This window comes from Anarhichas minor, unplaced genomic scaffold (assembly GCF_050575085.1).
Source record: "Anarhichas minor isolate MPS153535 unplaced genomic scaffold, ASM5057508v1 ptg000016l, whole genome shotgun sequence".
Taxonomy (NCBI): Eukaryota; Metazoa; Chordata; class Actinopteri; order Perciformes; family Anarhichadidae; genus Anarhichas; species Anarhichas minor.
In genome coordinates this window covers 584,792-600,676 of record NW_027466462.1, presented here as the reverse complement: position 1 = coordinate 600,676, position 15,885 = coordinate 584,792, and the positions used below count along the sequence as shown (strand labels likewise).

Here is a 15,885-nt window from a genome sequence, read left to right as displayed (position 1 = left end):
GCTGCATCAACAGAATATCAGACGAATGTACTTAAAATAACGAAAGGAAAAACTCATCGTGTTTTATATTATATTGTAATGTATTGTATTGTATTATATTCTAATATAATATGTTACGTTGTGTTACGTTGTGTTGCGTTAGGTTATATTATGTTACGTTATGTAATATTGTGTTAAGTTATATTGTGTTATGTTATGTTTGGTTAACTTGTTTGAATTGTATTGTGTTATATTTTACATTATATTATATTAACTTCGTTAACCTTTTTCTTTCCATTTAATTTAAAGTTTTACATATTATACGTATACACGTGCTGCATTCAACAGGTTATCAGCCAAATGTACTTGAGGTGACAAAAGTGAAAACTCAATGTTGTGTTGCGTTATGTTGCGTTGTTATGTTATGTTGTGTTACATTAACTTTTTTCTTTCTATTTAATTTTACATTTTAATTTTCTTTTTCCTTTCACCTTTACCGTGTAAAGACACTTAAAAGGCTCTAAATGTAAAGTAAATTAAGCTCCATAAAAATAAGAATTAATAAATCTATGTTTGTGTGTTGTTGAGGAAGTATTTAGATATTTTACTTAAGTACAATTAGAATATCTACAATGCCAAAATACTCTGTAACAACAAGTAAAAGTACTCATTATGCAGAATGTCCCATTTCAAAATAATGTATAATATTATTAGATGTTTACACTATGGTACTGCTACCGAAATAAATCGTGTTATTTAAAGGTTTGTGTGATATTTAGCTGTATGTAATGTAGTGGAGTAGTCTCTCTCGCGACATCTTGTGGATCTTCAGCACAGCCGAGAGGACGCAACTCTCGCGAGACTTGAGTGGTCCAAAGCTCATCCGCTGTGGTTTACTACTAACAACAAACAGCGGCTGTAAAAGTAGGTTTCAGTCTCAGAAACTCTTAAGTGTTCCGGTAAGTGATATCGATGAACCTAATGTTGTGTTATAATGTTAGATCATGTACACTTTGTTTAATACGAAGCCGTTTGGTTCAGATAAACGTGTTTTTGGAGAAGTTTACCATCGTGTGAACCAAGTAAGGTTAACGGTTGTAAGATAGAAACTGTCGTAAAAAGTAACGTTACGTTGCGTGACGTTAATGTTTAACATATATATTTACATAGAATAAGTTGTAGGTGTTGATTTATTTTTTACATATATATATATATATATGTATATGTATATATGTGTATATATGTTTATATATATATATATATGTATATATGTGTGTATGTATATGTACAGTATATTATATATGTATGTGTATACATGAATATGTATGTATGTTTTTTTTATTTCTGTGTATTTGTTTAGGTTGTGATGAAGATGATGAAGATCTGATGATGACGATGATGATGAAGATGACAGCAGACGGTTGATGTGCTCTGAGGACGATGAAGCTGAGGGTGAACCACAGCCAGCTGCTGTTTCTGTCCAGACAAACATCTGGAAACTTCCAGAAAGAAGGAACGCTGCGAGTAGGACGACGGGAGACGGGTGAGACGCATTCTGCTCTACTCGTCTCTTCTTCTCTCTGTTCCCTCTGTCTGCGGTCAGCTGCCTTGCTCAGCGGCTCCTCGGCAGCAGTCATCTCCTTCTATTTCCATCCTGACTCACTCTGACTTCACTTCCTGTAATGTAACGTGTGACAAACAGAAGAAGAAGAAGCTTCTGAATGCTTCAATGAAGGCAGCGTAAACAAATACAAGTAAACTAACAGATAAACCCTCTTCCTCCTCCTCCTCCTCTGTGTCAGATCTCTGTGAGAAGTTCTGTCGTCTGAGAGGAAACCTGCTCTTCATCCTGAAGAAACAGGTGAGACTCTTCTTCTGTGGTTTTGTATTTGAAAGGTGAGACACTACATGTGAATAGGGTAAAATAATTAACTAATAGATATCAACATGAAACTTCACCAGCTGATTACTGACGTTAAGACAATTATTTTTTGTATTACACATTTTCTGAAATGTTATGTTTAAATATGGAAATGAGGCATTAATGGTAACTTTTGGTGAATTTAGGAGAAATCTACAAACGTAAACGGAAGTATTAAAATATATCTTTATGTTTATGTGTGTTTATGTGTTCAGGGTGGTAAACTGGAGGAGGTGCTGCTGTTGGAGAGATGTGACGTGAAGAAGCTTCCAGACGATGACAGACGACTGTCTGTCAGTAAGTAACTCATTCTACTCCGTTAAAGCTTCATTAAGTACGTCACATTTATCCATAACGTCATCGTGATGTGTTCACTGTAGTCTGTAAAAAGGATGATATTTAGAATGTTTGATGGTTTACAGACGTCAGGGCGACTCCTCTGGTTGTATAGAAGTCTATGAGAAAATGACTCTACTTCTCTCTTGATTTATTACCTCAGTAAACATTGTAAACATGAGTTTATGGTCTCAATCTCTAGTTTCAAGTCTTCTTCAATACAGCATGATGTTCATTTAGTACATTATGGTCCATTTAGAGTCAAACAGACCATAAAGCAGGGGATGCTTTAGGGCGGGGCTACACGGTGATTGACAGGTCTCTACCAGAGACGTATATGCCGTCTCTGCGTCACTCCTCCTCAGTCCAGGTATGGTCACTTCTGTTCACTGGTTGCAAAAAAACAAGATGGCGACGACCAAATCGCTGAACTCGAGGCTTCAAAACATCAGTCCACAAACCGATGAGTGACGTCACGACGACTACGTCCACTTCTTATACACAGTCTGTGATTTCACACCTAAAAGACCCTTAAAATGATAGCTTTAGTCCGACGTTCGAAGCTTCTTTGCACCAACGTCCATAACTGAAGCATCGTCTTTTTAACCGCATGTCTTCTTCAGTGTTTCTGGGCGGTGACCCCGTCGTGTTCCTGGAGTCCGGCGGCTCTGAGGACTGTTTGTCGTGGCTCGCCGTCCTGAGAGACGCCAACGGAGACGGGCTGAGGCGACACATCGCACGCCTCCGCCAGCTCATCGGCAGCCACGGCAGCGGGGGGGAAGAACACCTGGAAGACGCTGGAGGTTTGATATTCATACACATAATAAATCTATTATTAAAGCACCAAGAAGCCCTCTTTTAAACATAACGTTTTTTTCTGGAGACAAATACCACCATATGTTTTCACTGTGTGTTGATGTAATGCTGCTTTGTGACCACAAGGTGGAGACTCATCTACTGCTAAAGTCTCTCCACTGCACCTGAGTGTCGGTATGTGACACACACACAATCAAACACACACACACAATCAAACACACATATGTTTCATCATGCTCTCTCTCTCCCTCTCTCTGTTTCTCTCTCTCTCTCTGTCTGTCTCTCTCTCTCTCTCTCTCTCTCTCACTCTCAGAGTGTAGAGGTGCGCTTGCCGTGGCAGCCAGCAGAGTCACGGTACAAGTGTGTGTGATCGACACTCACACAGTCAGGAAGCACTGCTGCTGCCAGATAGTGGAGGTACACACACACACACACACACACACACACACTTACTGGCTTTAAAATGCAGCCTGATAAGCATGTTTCAAAGTCCTCACAAAGTGTGTGTGTGTGTGTGTGTGTGTGTGTGTGTGTGTGTGTCAGGGACAGGATGCCAGCGTGTTTCTGACATCAGTGTGTTTTCGTGGTGACTACCCTCTCTACCGCCACAGCAGGATTAAAGTCACCGTTTACCACCGAGAGGAGCCGACCACACACGCCACAGTAAGTGTGTGTGTGTGTGTGTGTGTGTGTGTGTCTATACTATAATGCTGCGTTCACAAAGCATCGACCAATCACATTGCAGAACGGGTTTGCTTGCACCTATATTTTCGAAACAACAACCCGGAGGCTCTGAAACAAGATGGCAAACTTTATTTATTTCAACCTCGACAAACGCGGCGCAGACCAGACCTGCTGCTTCCTTTCTTACCTTTCACAATAAAAGCCCTGGACATATGGTGAATATTTTACTTTTTTTGTGTTGTTTATTCGTCACGCTGCTGGTGTTTAAAGGCCTTTTAGATGGTGGAAAGGTTCTAAAGAGAAGCTCCAGAGAGGGTTCTGGGTAGAACCATTACACCAGAGAAGGGTTCTCTGTAGAACCCCTCATAGGGGGTTCTGGGTGGAAACTTTCAGAGAGGGTTCTCGGTAAGACCCTTCGTGTTGGGCTCAAGGTAGAACCCTCTGAACCTTTATAAAAGTGTTCTCCTATGAGGACACGCTGAAGAACCCAATAAGGTTCTAGTTAGAGCTTTTATTTCTAAGCGTATAAGAGGATTAGTGCAGAGGATGTGTAATACCAGCGGTGGTAGCTTTTCAACACACACACACTCAATTCAGTTAATCTGGCACACATACACACACTCACACACACTCTCACACTCTCACACACACACACACACACACAGAGTGAACATCGAGGGCAGCCTCAGAGAGAGAAAGTGAGATTTTTTATATTCGTTTTTGGCCGTTTTCCTTTCTGTCAAACTCGACCCCGACCGGCCCGCCAGGCACTTCGCTAATCTGCATATTTCCCATGATGCCAATGGTTTATTTTAATCCTGTTAGCCATGTTGAAAGAGGAGGAGGATGAGGTGGTGGTGGTGGTGGTGGTGATGGAGCGAGCAGAGAGATACTTATCCGGTGTGTTTCAGTCTTTTCAGCTGAGGGACGAACAGTGAAGCAGGATTTTCATTTGATGGATTAATTTGTCCGTTTTTCCTGCTCTTCATCTTCTTCTCTTTTATTCCTGCGTCTTCACAGTCTGTAGACCCGTCCTGTAGCAGGAAGAGAAGCCGTCTTGTAGCTGCTGCTGTCACACATTTATTCGACTCTTTTGTGCAAAATTCAATAGAAAAGCTTTAATTTCAGCGGTGCGTTCAGGGGCAGATGGTAAACTCTGCGTTAAGTGCATTCAGTGTTGGAGGTGTTTTGTTGCTCTGCAGCTACTCTGATTACTTCTAGTTGTGAACGAGTTACTTCACTCTAAAACATCAGCTTTGTATCAAACCTCAGCATGACTCAAGTTTTATGTTTTAGTAGCTTTTAGATTAAAGTTAAAACAAAATAGCAGGAAGTAAACAGGAAGGAAGAGGTTTTTTAATTTGTGGGGATGCAGAGCGGGATGATGTCGTGCACCAAATGTTTCTGTCCACTAGGAGAGAACAGCTCCTCTGCTGGACAGGTAGGGAGGTGCACGCACACACACACACACACACACACACACACACACACACAGTGTAAATGTCCTGTAGAGTCTGACTGAATTGTTGGAGTGCAGTTTGTATTTATGTGTGTGTGTCTAGGTTTGATGAGGATTAGCACGTAATCTTAAAAGCCTGTTGTTTAGCTGAAGATCTCTGTCTGTGTGTGTGTGTGTGTGTGTGTGTGTGTGTGTGTGTGTGTGTGTGTGTGTGTGTGTGTGTGTGTGTGTGTGTGTGTGTGTGTGTGTGTGTGTGTGTGTGTGTGTGTGTGTGTGTGTGTGTGTGTGTGTGTGTGTTAAACCTTCAACGAGGAAATGTGGAAACCGTTTGTGTTGTTAGAGCCTCAACATCCTGTTGGTTTCCTTCTGTCTGTCTTTGTCTCTGTGGTTCTGTTTCCTAGCAGACGTTAGCGTCACAACAAACAACTAATATGAATAAAATAAGAAATAAAACGACGATATACAAGTGCTTTTACTTTACGTTTGTTCTTAAATTACATTCTTAATGCAGGACTTTAAGATATTTCTACTTATTAAAAACGTCTTCCTCCGTTGGATCGATGATTAAATCTGTTTATAAAATGCCATAAAGTAGCAACAACAAAGATGTTTCTATCATTTTCCTGTATTTTATAAACTCAGAGCTTCAACAGAAAGTGAATAAATACATATTGTTCTCCTTTCTGTTCTTCATTATTTTTACATTATTAGCATCACGTGGCAGTAAATCATGAGTCTATTCTATCATGTTCATTATTGCTGTAATAATTAACACCGATTTGTTTGTGTGACTTCTGTGTTTTAAAGTCTTTAAATGTGAAACAAAATAACATTTATCTTCATCAGCAGCTGAGCGTCACTTCCTGTTCATGCTGATGCTTAAAAAAAAGATACATTTGTGTCATTTAACATCAATAAAATAAACATTAGAATTAAACAGACTTTATCATTAAAATATCAAAGACAAGAACATCTGACTTCAGTTTATAGTATTATCTGTGTCTGTGAGTGTGTGTGTGTCTGTCTGTGTGTGTCTGTGTGTGTGTCTGTGTCTGTGAGTGTGTGTGTGTCTGTCTGTGTGTGTCTGTGTGTGTGTCTGTGTGTGTGTGATTTGAGTGCTTTTCACTCGTCAAGGTAATCCTCTGATTATCGCATAGCAACGAGTTGCTGAGGGGGATTTTTGGTCCACGGCCGTGACCTTGATGCGTGTGTGTGTGTGTGTGGCAGACAGAATGGGTCATTTATTAATGAATTAATATTGCAGCTCTTTACATAACATGATATAATTTAGGTGTTGATTCAACCGAATTGTATTGCAATATCCTGACAGGTGTTTCTATTATTTAGTCTAAATAATATAAATAAGCTCAATAAAAAGCACTAAACATAAACACAAGTATTGAACCTTCACAACGACGTGTATCTGTTTCCCTGTGACGTGTAACTGGCTCTGATTGAGCTCAGATGATGAAGTGATGATGATATATTGTATATTAACAGTAAGATTCTGTATAAAATGTGTATTTATTATTGCAGCCAGTGTTGAATCCCTCCATGAACTACATACAGGCTGGATCAGAGCGGGAAAGGTTCCAACATACTGACACATCACATCTTAATGTCACATAAACTCTTTGTCTCTCTCAGAGGAGCTTTCTGGGTTTCACCTCCTTCTCCATCGGAGATCTGCTCAGGTCCAAAGAGCCTCACATCTCCCTGAGTCTCAGGTAAACACACTATGTTATTATAATAACCTCCCGTATGAACATCTAACATCCTCCAGCTCTTATGTTAGCGTCACTGTCAACGTTTCTACCAGTTAAAACAGCTCCAAACACGCTTTACCTCCTCAGAAAACCTCCTTTAATCTCACTTTGAGGCTTCTCTCTGTAAGTGAGATGAATTCATGTCTCTTCACTGAGGTGTCGGAGACGTCACCTGATTGGCTGTTGCTTGGTTACCTGTAGTCAGATGAGGAAGTGAGAGGGGTAGCGTGTGTGTGTGTGGCTCCGCCTCCGTAGGGGTAGCGTGTGTGTGTGTGGCTCCGCCTCCGTAGAGAGCAGAAACACACTTCCTGTTTTAATATCACAACACCTTCAGAGAGCGTGAGACACCAGGTGGTGTGCAGTAGGTAGGTGTGCAGTAGGTGATGTGCAGTAGGTGGTGTGCAGTAGGTAGGTGTGCAGTAGCTGGTGTGCAGTAGGTAGGTGTGCAGTAGGTGATGTGCAGTAGGTGATGTGCAGTAGGTGGTGTGCAGTAGGTGATGTGCAGTAGGTGATGTGCAGTAGGTGGTGTGCAGTAGGTAGGTGTGCAGTAGGTGGTGTGCAGTAGGTGATGTGCAGTAGGTGATGTGCAGTAGGTAGGTGTGCAGTAGGTGGTGTGCAGTGGGTAGGTGTGCAGTAGGTAGGTGTGCAGTAGGTGGTGTGCAGTAGGTAGGTGTGCAGTAGGTGGTGTGCAGTAGGTAGGTGTGCAGTAGGTGGTGTGCAGTAGGTGATGTGCAGTAGGTGGATGTGCAGTAGGTAGGTGTGCAGTAGGTTGGTGTGCAGTAGGTGGATGTGCAGTAGGTGGATGTGCAGTGGGTTGGTGTGCAGTAGGTAGGTGTGCAGTAGGTGGTGTGCAGTAGGTGGATGTGCAGTGGGTTGGTGTGCAGTAGGTGGTGTGCAGTAGGTAGGTGTGCAGTAGGTAGGTGTGCAGTAGGTGATGTGCAGTAGGTAGGTGTGCAGTAGGTGGATGTGCAGTAGGTGGATGTGCAGTGGGTGGGTGTGCAGTAGGTAGGTGTGTCTGTGGTCGGTGTGCTGACACGTTACGCTCAGGTGTGTCTAATGCCTCTACCTGGCACAGGTTGGCTGAGTGACAGAGCTTTGTGCTGCACAGTTAGCTGAGGAGAGTTGGCTTCGTCTCTCTGGTTTCTTCATGGCGTGTTAATTATCTTTGATGACAACAAATGACCAAGTTAGCTGAGCAAGATGTCTTCAGTGAGTTAGATTTGTCTTCTTGTCTACTCAGCTGTATATAAGAAGTCTTCAGCTTGATCATTTAGTGATCTTGTGTGTTGTTGATTTGTCTTGTTGAGGCTCTTATTTCTACTTAACTGTGTCAGTCATCTTCTCTCCAGTTAGCTCTGTCTTGCTAGTTATGTTCTTACTAGTTAGCTTTGTTGTACTAGTCATCTTGTTATTTAGGAAGAGTTTAGTTTTAGGAAGTCTTTTGAGTCATTTTGTTTCTTGGTAGTTTTGTCTTGCTTGTCATTTTGTTGATAGTTGTTTTGTTGCTAATTAGTTTTTTGTTGCTAGTTGTTTTGTTGCAAGTTAGCTGTTTCTTCATTGCTAAGGCTTACGATCTTTGTCATACTCGTACATTTATTGTCAGTCTTTCTTCTCATATATTCAGTAGCTAGTTACATTTTCTTTCTTCTGTCCTCTCTTTAAATCAGGACGATGGACGGCGTGAACGAGGCCGGGGAGGTGAAGGTGTCCCGTCTGCAGATGGAGGGAGAAACTCCTCCTGATCACAAGGTTTCTATTCTGGTTGTTCTTGCGTAACGTAGAGATGTCACAGCTTTCTTTGTGTTGATCTTTGCACCACGTCTCTCTCTCTCTCTCTCCAGTGTCCGGCTCTGTGCGACAGTCTTCACAGCTCATTCCACGACAAAGAAAACAGTCCGATGATGAGAGCGGGTCAGAAATCTACTTAAAAGCTAGTTAGTTTTGTCTTGCTAGTTTTTTGTTTTTTTTTACAATTTAGGAACTTTTTATGTTGAATGTGTTCAGAGTGATTTTGACATTGTCTGTCTATATATAGATATATATATATCTATATATACTTATACTTTTATGTGCGTGTGTGTGCAGTGTTGTGTGCTCAGGTGTGTAAGGTGTACCGGTTTCAGACGGAGGATCAAAGATGGCTGCTGGTCCGGGAGCAGATGTCAGAGACGCCGCTCTCCTTCTCTTTACCCAAACAGCTACTGAGCGCGCTCATACAGAGCCACACCGGCCGGTGTGTGTTTGTATTCTCTGTGTTAAAGTCATGTGACGCTTCTCTATTCACCTTTTAACTGAACTTTATCAACAGAAAATCCAAAGAACAAGGTCAAATGTTGCATTTAAGAATGAAATAAAGTAATAATAGTTTGTTTTGAGGCTTTTGAACTACGAGCTCATTAACTCAACAACGTTTATGGAAACTTATTGTCTTAATTTGCTCTTGATGCTTTATATTTATATATCAGCTTTAATCATTCAGAGTCATTCGTAAATCTCAAACAAGCCCGTATTTATTTCCCTCCTTCAGGGTCCAGGAAGTGACGGAGCTCGGTGACCTTTCACCCCACTGGGACGGGCTCCGCCACGACGTCATCGACCACTGTGACCACCTGATTGGCTGCTATCGGGAAACGCTTGCTGAGCTCGACAAACTCTCAGGTGTGAAATGAATTAAAGGGGCCGAAACCAGCCTTTTAAAGGAATAGTTTGACATTTTTCAGTGGAGATAATCACGTATTCACGTTCACCATTATCGTGTTTGTACGATAAATATGAAGCTAGAGCCAGCAGCCGCTTAGCTTAGCTTAGCTTAAAGACTGAAAGCAGAGGGAAACAGCTAGGTAAAGATCTGCGTACTTCTTCTACCTTTGCACGTTACATCTTTGTTTAAAATACTTTGACTCCAGGAAGCCCAAAATGTTGAACTATGCCTTTAAAAAAGAGTTTTATATTCACCTTGTGTGAAAATGATTTCATGGTTTTCTTCTTCTTTGAAACAGCCTCGTCGTGTTTTAAGTCGAGCAGCAGTAAATCAGACAAACATCTTCAGTTTGTTCCAACAAACCTGCACTCGCAGAGGATGGAGGTCACCGGTCCAGACAGCACAGGTCCACTCAGAATTTATTATTATTATTATTATTATTATTATTATTATTAATAATAATCCAATAAAATCTCTCTCTCTCCCTCTCCCCCCCAGGTGTGTGGTACGAGGTCATAACAGTCGGGGCTCCAGCTGATCACCACCAGGCCTTCAAACACGGAGGACTGAAGAAGCTCCTCAGTAAACACACAAACCACACAGACAGGTGTGTGTGCGTGTGTGTGTGTGTGTGTGTGTGTGGAGGGGGGGATTAATCTCTGTAATCTCTGTCTGGATTAGTGCATCTGTTTCTTTTCACTTTCCCATAATGCAACAGGCTTTAAATCTGAAAAACATCTCTTATGATATGAAAATACTGAATTAAGGGAATAATGAATAATAAAGCTTGTGCGTTAGGTGGATCGGCACATTTTGTCTGACTCACATCAGCTTGTCGCGCCGCTGTTAGCAAATGTTGCTAATGGCGCACGGCTAAAACTGTCCGGCAGCAACTCGCACCCGTGAACTTTAGTTCAACATTCAAACGCATCGATCTACAGACCGTGTTTTCGTTGAGTGTCACAGAGAGCAGAGGACGTTGATGATCATGAATTTTAGCAGCAGCGACGAATAAGTATAGAGGAAACAGTACAAGTACCTAGTATTTGTACTGGAGTACAGTACAAGTACCGAGAGCCCCACAGTTTTATTTTGTCTTTCTCTCTCCAGCTCCGTCTCGTACTCCCGGGACGAGAGCTCCAGAGCGAGGGAGCTGCTGGCCAGCGTGGCCCAGCTGCAGCCTCTGGTCTTCGGGCTCGCTGAGGAGCTGCTGGCCGTCTCTCTGGAGCTGAGCGCCACGCGGCTGCAGCTGGTCCTGGACGGCCTGACTCAACAGGTGAGGAGGGATGGGGGGGGGGGGGGGGGAGAGAGAGGAGAGGAGAGAGGAGAGGCTGGAAGTAGAGGGTTTAAAGGCTTCGATGTTCAGAAGGTTAATAATCTGAGTCTCGTTCTCTCTTAAATCGTTCCTTCTCACTCAGACGGAGCAGTTCGTTCACGCGCTCAAAGACGAGCTGGTGAAGAGCGCCCTGCTGACGATCCACAGCCAGCGTTCACCCGACGGCGGCCACGTCCACAGCAACGGGCTGCTCTGTGACGACACGCCGACCAATCAGGAGAGGCAACGGGACACGGAGTACGACGAGGAGGAATGGGCAAGTGTGTGTGAGAGCTCTTCACTCGTTTCTTATAGTGTTGTGCTTGTTTTTATGTGTGTGTGTGTGTGTGTGTGTGTGTGTGTGTGTAGGACAGGGCGTGGGCCAACGTCGCCATGAGCCTCAACTGCATCGTCGCCATGGTGGACCGGCTGCAGGGCCGGGAGGTCCGCCCCCTGGAGGTGACGTCATCAGAGCAGCAGGAAGCCACGGGGGACACAAACTCTCAGAACACCGGTGGGACGCTTTGTTTCCTGTTCAGACTGTATTTCACAAAAACTTTTGGTTTATTGATTAAAACTAAAGCAGAGAAATTTAAATGATGATCTTGTCTCTCTCCTCCAGCCTCCTCTTCCTCCTCCTCCTCCTCCTCCTCTGCGTCCTCCTGGCAGGAGCAGCTGCTCCCCCTGGTGCTCACTCTGAGGGACTGCGTGCGTGAGGCGGTGGGGAAGGCCCGAGCCGCCATGACCTTCGTGGTCCTGCAGGGGGCGGTGGCCACGACCGTCGCCCAGGGACCGGCACACGTGGTCCGACGACGCCACGCCGTCTTCAGCCAGGCGGTGAGACAATGAGATATATATATATATATAGAAAAACAATGAATTAATCTTCTTATTTCTCTTAGATATACTTGCTTGGAAGTGTTCTTTTAGGGTTCATCAATAGCAAGTTGTGGGTAGTACCTGGTACTTTTTTTTTCGAGGTTCATAGCGATCTGAGCCGATACAAGAATGTGGAGTTAAAACACTGCAGACCTCTGATTGGTCAGAGAGAACCTTCACTAGCGGGACACGTGACTTCCTGCACAAACCCGCCTTTTTTTTATTCACTTGGCCCAGATTTTAAAAAAATGGCAGCCTGCGAAACGTGTCAGGGGCCTCAAAGTGTCCCTCAAAGAGACACGTACCGACCGAGAAGAGACTCAACATGACCGAAAAGACTCACAAAGCAACTACAGAGAAACATCTCATCTTATCTTAACGTATCTCATCTTGTCTCGTCAGCTCTCAGCCGTGGTGTGTGGTTTCATGTTGAAGCTCTACGGAGGTCTGGAGGATCACGACTTCCTACTGCAGCTCCACTCTGTCGGACTCCTGGTTCAGTTTGAAGGCCTGCTCAGCACCTACGGTACACACACACACACACACACACACACACACACACACACACACACACACACACACACCTGATACACATGCTGCATGTCTTCTAACATGGTGTGTGTGTGTGTGTGTGTGTGTGTGTGTGTGTGTGTGTATGTGTCAGGTGACGAGGTGGGGATGCTGGAGGACATGGAGGTGGGTGTGGCCGACCTGAGCAGAGTCGCGTTCACCGTCACCGAGGCTAAAGGTGACGACCTGCTGCCGACGCTCAGCGGAGCATGGTGGGGTAACGCACACACACACACACACACACATACACACACACAATGCACCCTCAGCTCAGTGTGTGTTCGCCTCCTTCAGGGGCGGTCTGGTCGTCGAGGTCCCGTTGCCCTCAGAGACCTTCGGGTCGCTGCCGCAGGAAGTGAGAGACGGACGTTTGATACGAGTTCATCCGGTTCTCTTTAACATTGGAATCAACCAGCAGCAGAGTCTGGCTGAGAGGTGAACACACACTTCATACACTTTTATATATAAACACATTAATATTTGACTGAGTGTAGTATTAACATGTTTAAAGAGCAACAGATGTTCGTTTGCTTCCTGTAACCTGCAGAAATCCTGAGTTTTCAGTGTGAAATGAGTTTTTCTTTAAACTTTGAGACATCCTCACAAGTCCTGGTTTAATAAACATATTTGTTTACTTATTTGTTGTTGTTGTTTGTTTGTTTGTTTGAGGTTTGGTGACAGCTCCCTGCAGGAGAGAGTGAACCAGCAGAGCTGTGAGCGTCTCCGAGCGTACTGCAACGCGCTGCCTCTAACGGGTACGACTCTCTTTCCTCTGTTATTGTTGATCGTCTTTGAGACAGAAATCACAATCCGGTCTGAACCAGAGCGTCTGTCCCTCTCAGCTGGTACCCGGTCTCTGTCGGACCTGTTGTCCTCTCTGGATCACAGCGTGGAAACCAAGAAGAGGAAGAACGTGGGGGTTCTGTGGATCGCTGCCACGGTAAGACGCTCGACAGTCTGTGAGGTAGAAGTCTGGAAGGTGTACTTTCTAACAAGACTAAGATAAGAGTAAGAACATGACCCAGACTAAGAACTCCACTAAGAATGAGACTAAAACAAGATTGAGACCAAGAAAAGACAAGATTGAAACTATGACTAAAACCAAGACTAAGAATTCAGGGAGAAATTCAGGTGATGTAGCAGCACAAGGAGAGAAATAAGTACAGAGAGGTCAAAAATAAATAATAAGTTATATGGTGGTGGAGAGCAAAAAGATGAGAATATTTGACTTTCACTCATCGGGAGACACAAACACAATGTGTGTGTGTGTGTGTGTGTGTGTGTGTGTGTGTGTGTGTGTGTGTGTGTGTGTGTGTGTGTGTGTGTGTGTGTGTGTGTGTGTGTGTGTGTGTGTGTGTGTGTGTGTGTGTGTGTGTGTTCAGGTGTGTCGTGAGGTGAACGGCGTGCGCCTGACGAGCTGCAAGAGTGCGAAGGACCGCACGGCGATGTCGGTGACGCTGGAACAGTGTGTGTTACTGAGAGAGCGACACTCACTCCGCCGGCAGCACTTCAGCGTCGCACTCGACTGCATGAGGAGGTTCGTTCAACACGCAAACATCCACTTCCTCCTTTCCTTTCCTCTGTCGTCTCCTTTGGGTTTCCTTTCTTTCCCCTCTTTATTTTATGTGTTGTTCACATTTTCTTTCTTTTCTTTCGGGATCTTTATCATCCGTTGTTTTTTATTTTCTTCTCTTCGTCTCCCTTCATCACACACACTCTCTCTCACACACACACACACACACACACACACACACACTCTCTCACACAAACACACGCACACACTCCTCCTCCAGGTCTCGTCTGTCCTGGGGGCAGATGCTCGGCTGTTACGCCCAGTCAGGAGTCACTGTCTGTGGGTTGGACCCGGGGGAGCGCCCCCCCGGCCTCCAGGGCTCGTGGCTCCCGCCGTGTTTTGCGCCCGAAGCCCCCAGACGTCACCTGTACCCGGTGGCCTTCCTCCTGGTGTCCTCTCACCTCCTGGTGCTCTGGCTCATCCTCAGCCTGGTTATACTGCTGGCCAAATACCAGTAGACCAGCACGGACTGGGAGCACTGGGCACCAAGTGGACTACACGGATGCTTGTTGTTTTATCACTGAACAAGACAGTTTCCCAGTGTGTGTTTATATGTGTGTGTGTGTGTGCGTGTGTGTGTGTGTGCACAGGGACGGGTGCAGGATGGAGAACGTGCAGAAGAACATCGGCAGCAGGAAGTTCGCCTTCAGCGGCGTTCAGCTGCTCACTTTCCCCAAACTGTACCGACCTCCAGACGGCAGCTTCGGATGAACACACTTTACTTTATTCTCTGTACAGATTTGTGTTTTTTATTATTGATTGTTTTATCGTGTAAAGTTTGTGTAAATGTAATTTTTTTATGTTGTCATGACTCTCTGACGTTCACTGAACACGTTTCTGATATAAATGAATACTTGATTTATTTCTGACAAACATCAAATGAATTAAACTAAATGTTCAGTGATACATGAAGTGATGGTGTCTGATTAAACACATTAAGAATATGCACCATATAAATATATCAACACGCATGGTTTCTCCACATGATGGATCTTAATGTTTCATTTTTGTGAAATGTGAAATTAATTTAATTATGAGAAGGTTTTGTTGCAACCGGTGACTTTGTAGTGACGGAGGAACTTAAAGAAAGCAGGTGAGTGAAAGTAAAAGTCAGAATACTAGCGAGTAGTTTTATTTAAGGACTGAACTCTGAGAGCGTTCTGACTTCTTTGTGTTTTAAAAAATGATTTGATGATGAATGTTTCATCTAAAGAGCTGCAGATTTATCCTCCGTTGATTAATCAACTAATGGTCTCAGCTCTAATTTCATGTACATCAAGTACTGTACTTCAGTAGAGTACATCTCTAGAGGGAAATGTACTTTCTACTCCACTACATTTATTTGACACTTAAAGTTGTACTACTAATCCACCCAGTAGTATACAAAGTATCACAAATTGGCTCCACATGACAGCTATGACATTAAAATACTCATATGTGTATTTATTAGTGATAAAAAATACGAATATAACACTGCATAATGAGTACTTTTACTTTTGAAACTTTAAGTACATTTTGCTGATAATACTAGCTACATTTTGAATGCAAGACTTTTACCTATAATGGAGTATTTTTTGACTGTGGTATCTGATTCTGGTCGGTTTGTAATGTTTTGGCTGCAGTTTCTCTTCCGGGCCGCCAGGTGGTGCTGCTCGGCTTACAGCGCTCATAGAGATACGTCAAGTCAGACGCATTCATAACGGAAATGAAATGCTCTTCAGAATAAAAGGTAACGTCTTTCATTTGTGGAGTTTAACTCGTCAGCGTATCTGAAATACGAGAGCTTTTATTATGTACGTGATTATTTTATTAAATTGTGAGTCATAAAAACATAAATTCAGCAATACAAGCTCTTCACGAGAAATAAATCTGCTTTTATTTTAAAT

General features: G+C 43.5%; 1 protein-coding gene across 6 annotated transcripts; it reads left to right on the top strand.

Moving 5' to 3' along the window:
• Positions 1-844: 844 nt before the first annotated feature.
• Positions 845-14,905, top strand: LOC142950736 (type II inositol 3,4-bisphosphate 4-phosphatase-like). 6 transcript variants are annotated; one of them, XM_076092328.1, is made up of 26 exons: positions 845-938; positions 1,340-1,522; positions 1,782-1,840; positions 2,116-2,197; positions 2,860-3,039; positions 3,179-3,226; positions 3,366-3,469; positions 3,596-3,715; positions 6,843-6,922; positions 8,629-8,710; positions 8,803-8,872; positions 9,047-9,194; positions 9,489-9,619; positions 9,961-10,068; positions 10,161-10,269; positions 10,773-10,938; positions 11,081-11,254; positions 11,347-11,491; positions 11,600-11,814; positions 12,259-12,382; positions 12,521-12,638; positions 12,721-12,861; positions 13,096-13,181; positions 13,269-13,366; positions 13,809-13,963; positions 14,590-14,905. In XM_076092328.1, the coding sequence occupies exons 2-26, from the start codon at positions 1,420-1,422 to the stop codon at positions 14,708-14,710; spliced, it is 2,967 nt and encodes a 988-aa protein (XP_075948443.1). In that variant the 5' UTR covers positions 845-938; positions 1,340-1,419; the 3' UTR covers positions 14,711-14,905. The 6 variants fall into 6 exon arrangements, with proteins under 6 accessions (XP_075948443.1, XP_075948441.1, XP_075948440.1 ...); XM_076092326.1 differs by having other exon boundaries at positions 14,220-14,905; XM_076092325.1 differs by having other exon boundaries at positions 13,090-13,181; positions 14,220-14,905.
• Positions 14,906-15,885: the final 980 nt, after the last annotated feature.

Coding starts and splice junctions, on each gene's coding strand:
- LOC142950736 (XM_076092323.1), top strand. CDS start 1,420: ATGAAGCTGAGGGTGAACCACAGCCAGCTGCTGTTTCTGTCCAGACAA. Junction 9,620..9,960: donor TGAGCTCGACAAACTCTCAG/GTGTGAAATGAA, acceptor TCTTTGAAACAG/CCTCGTCGTGTTTTAAGTCG. Junction 13,964..14,219: donor GCACTCGACTGCATGAGGAG/GTTCGTTCAACA, acceptor CTCCTCCTCCAG/GTCTCGTCTGTCCTGGGGGC.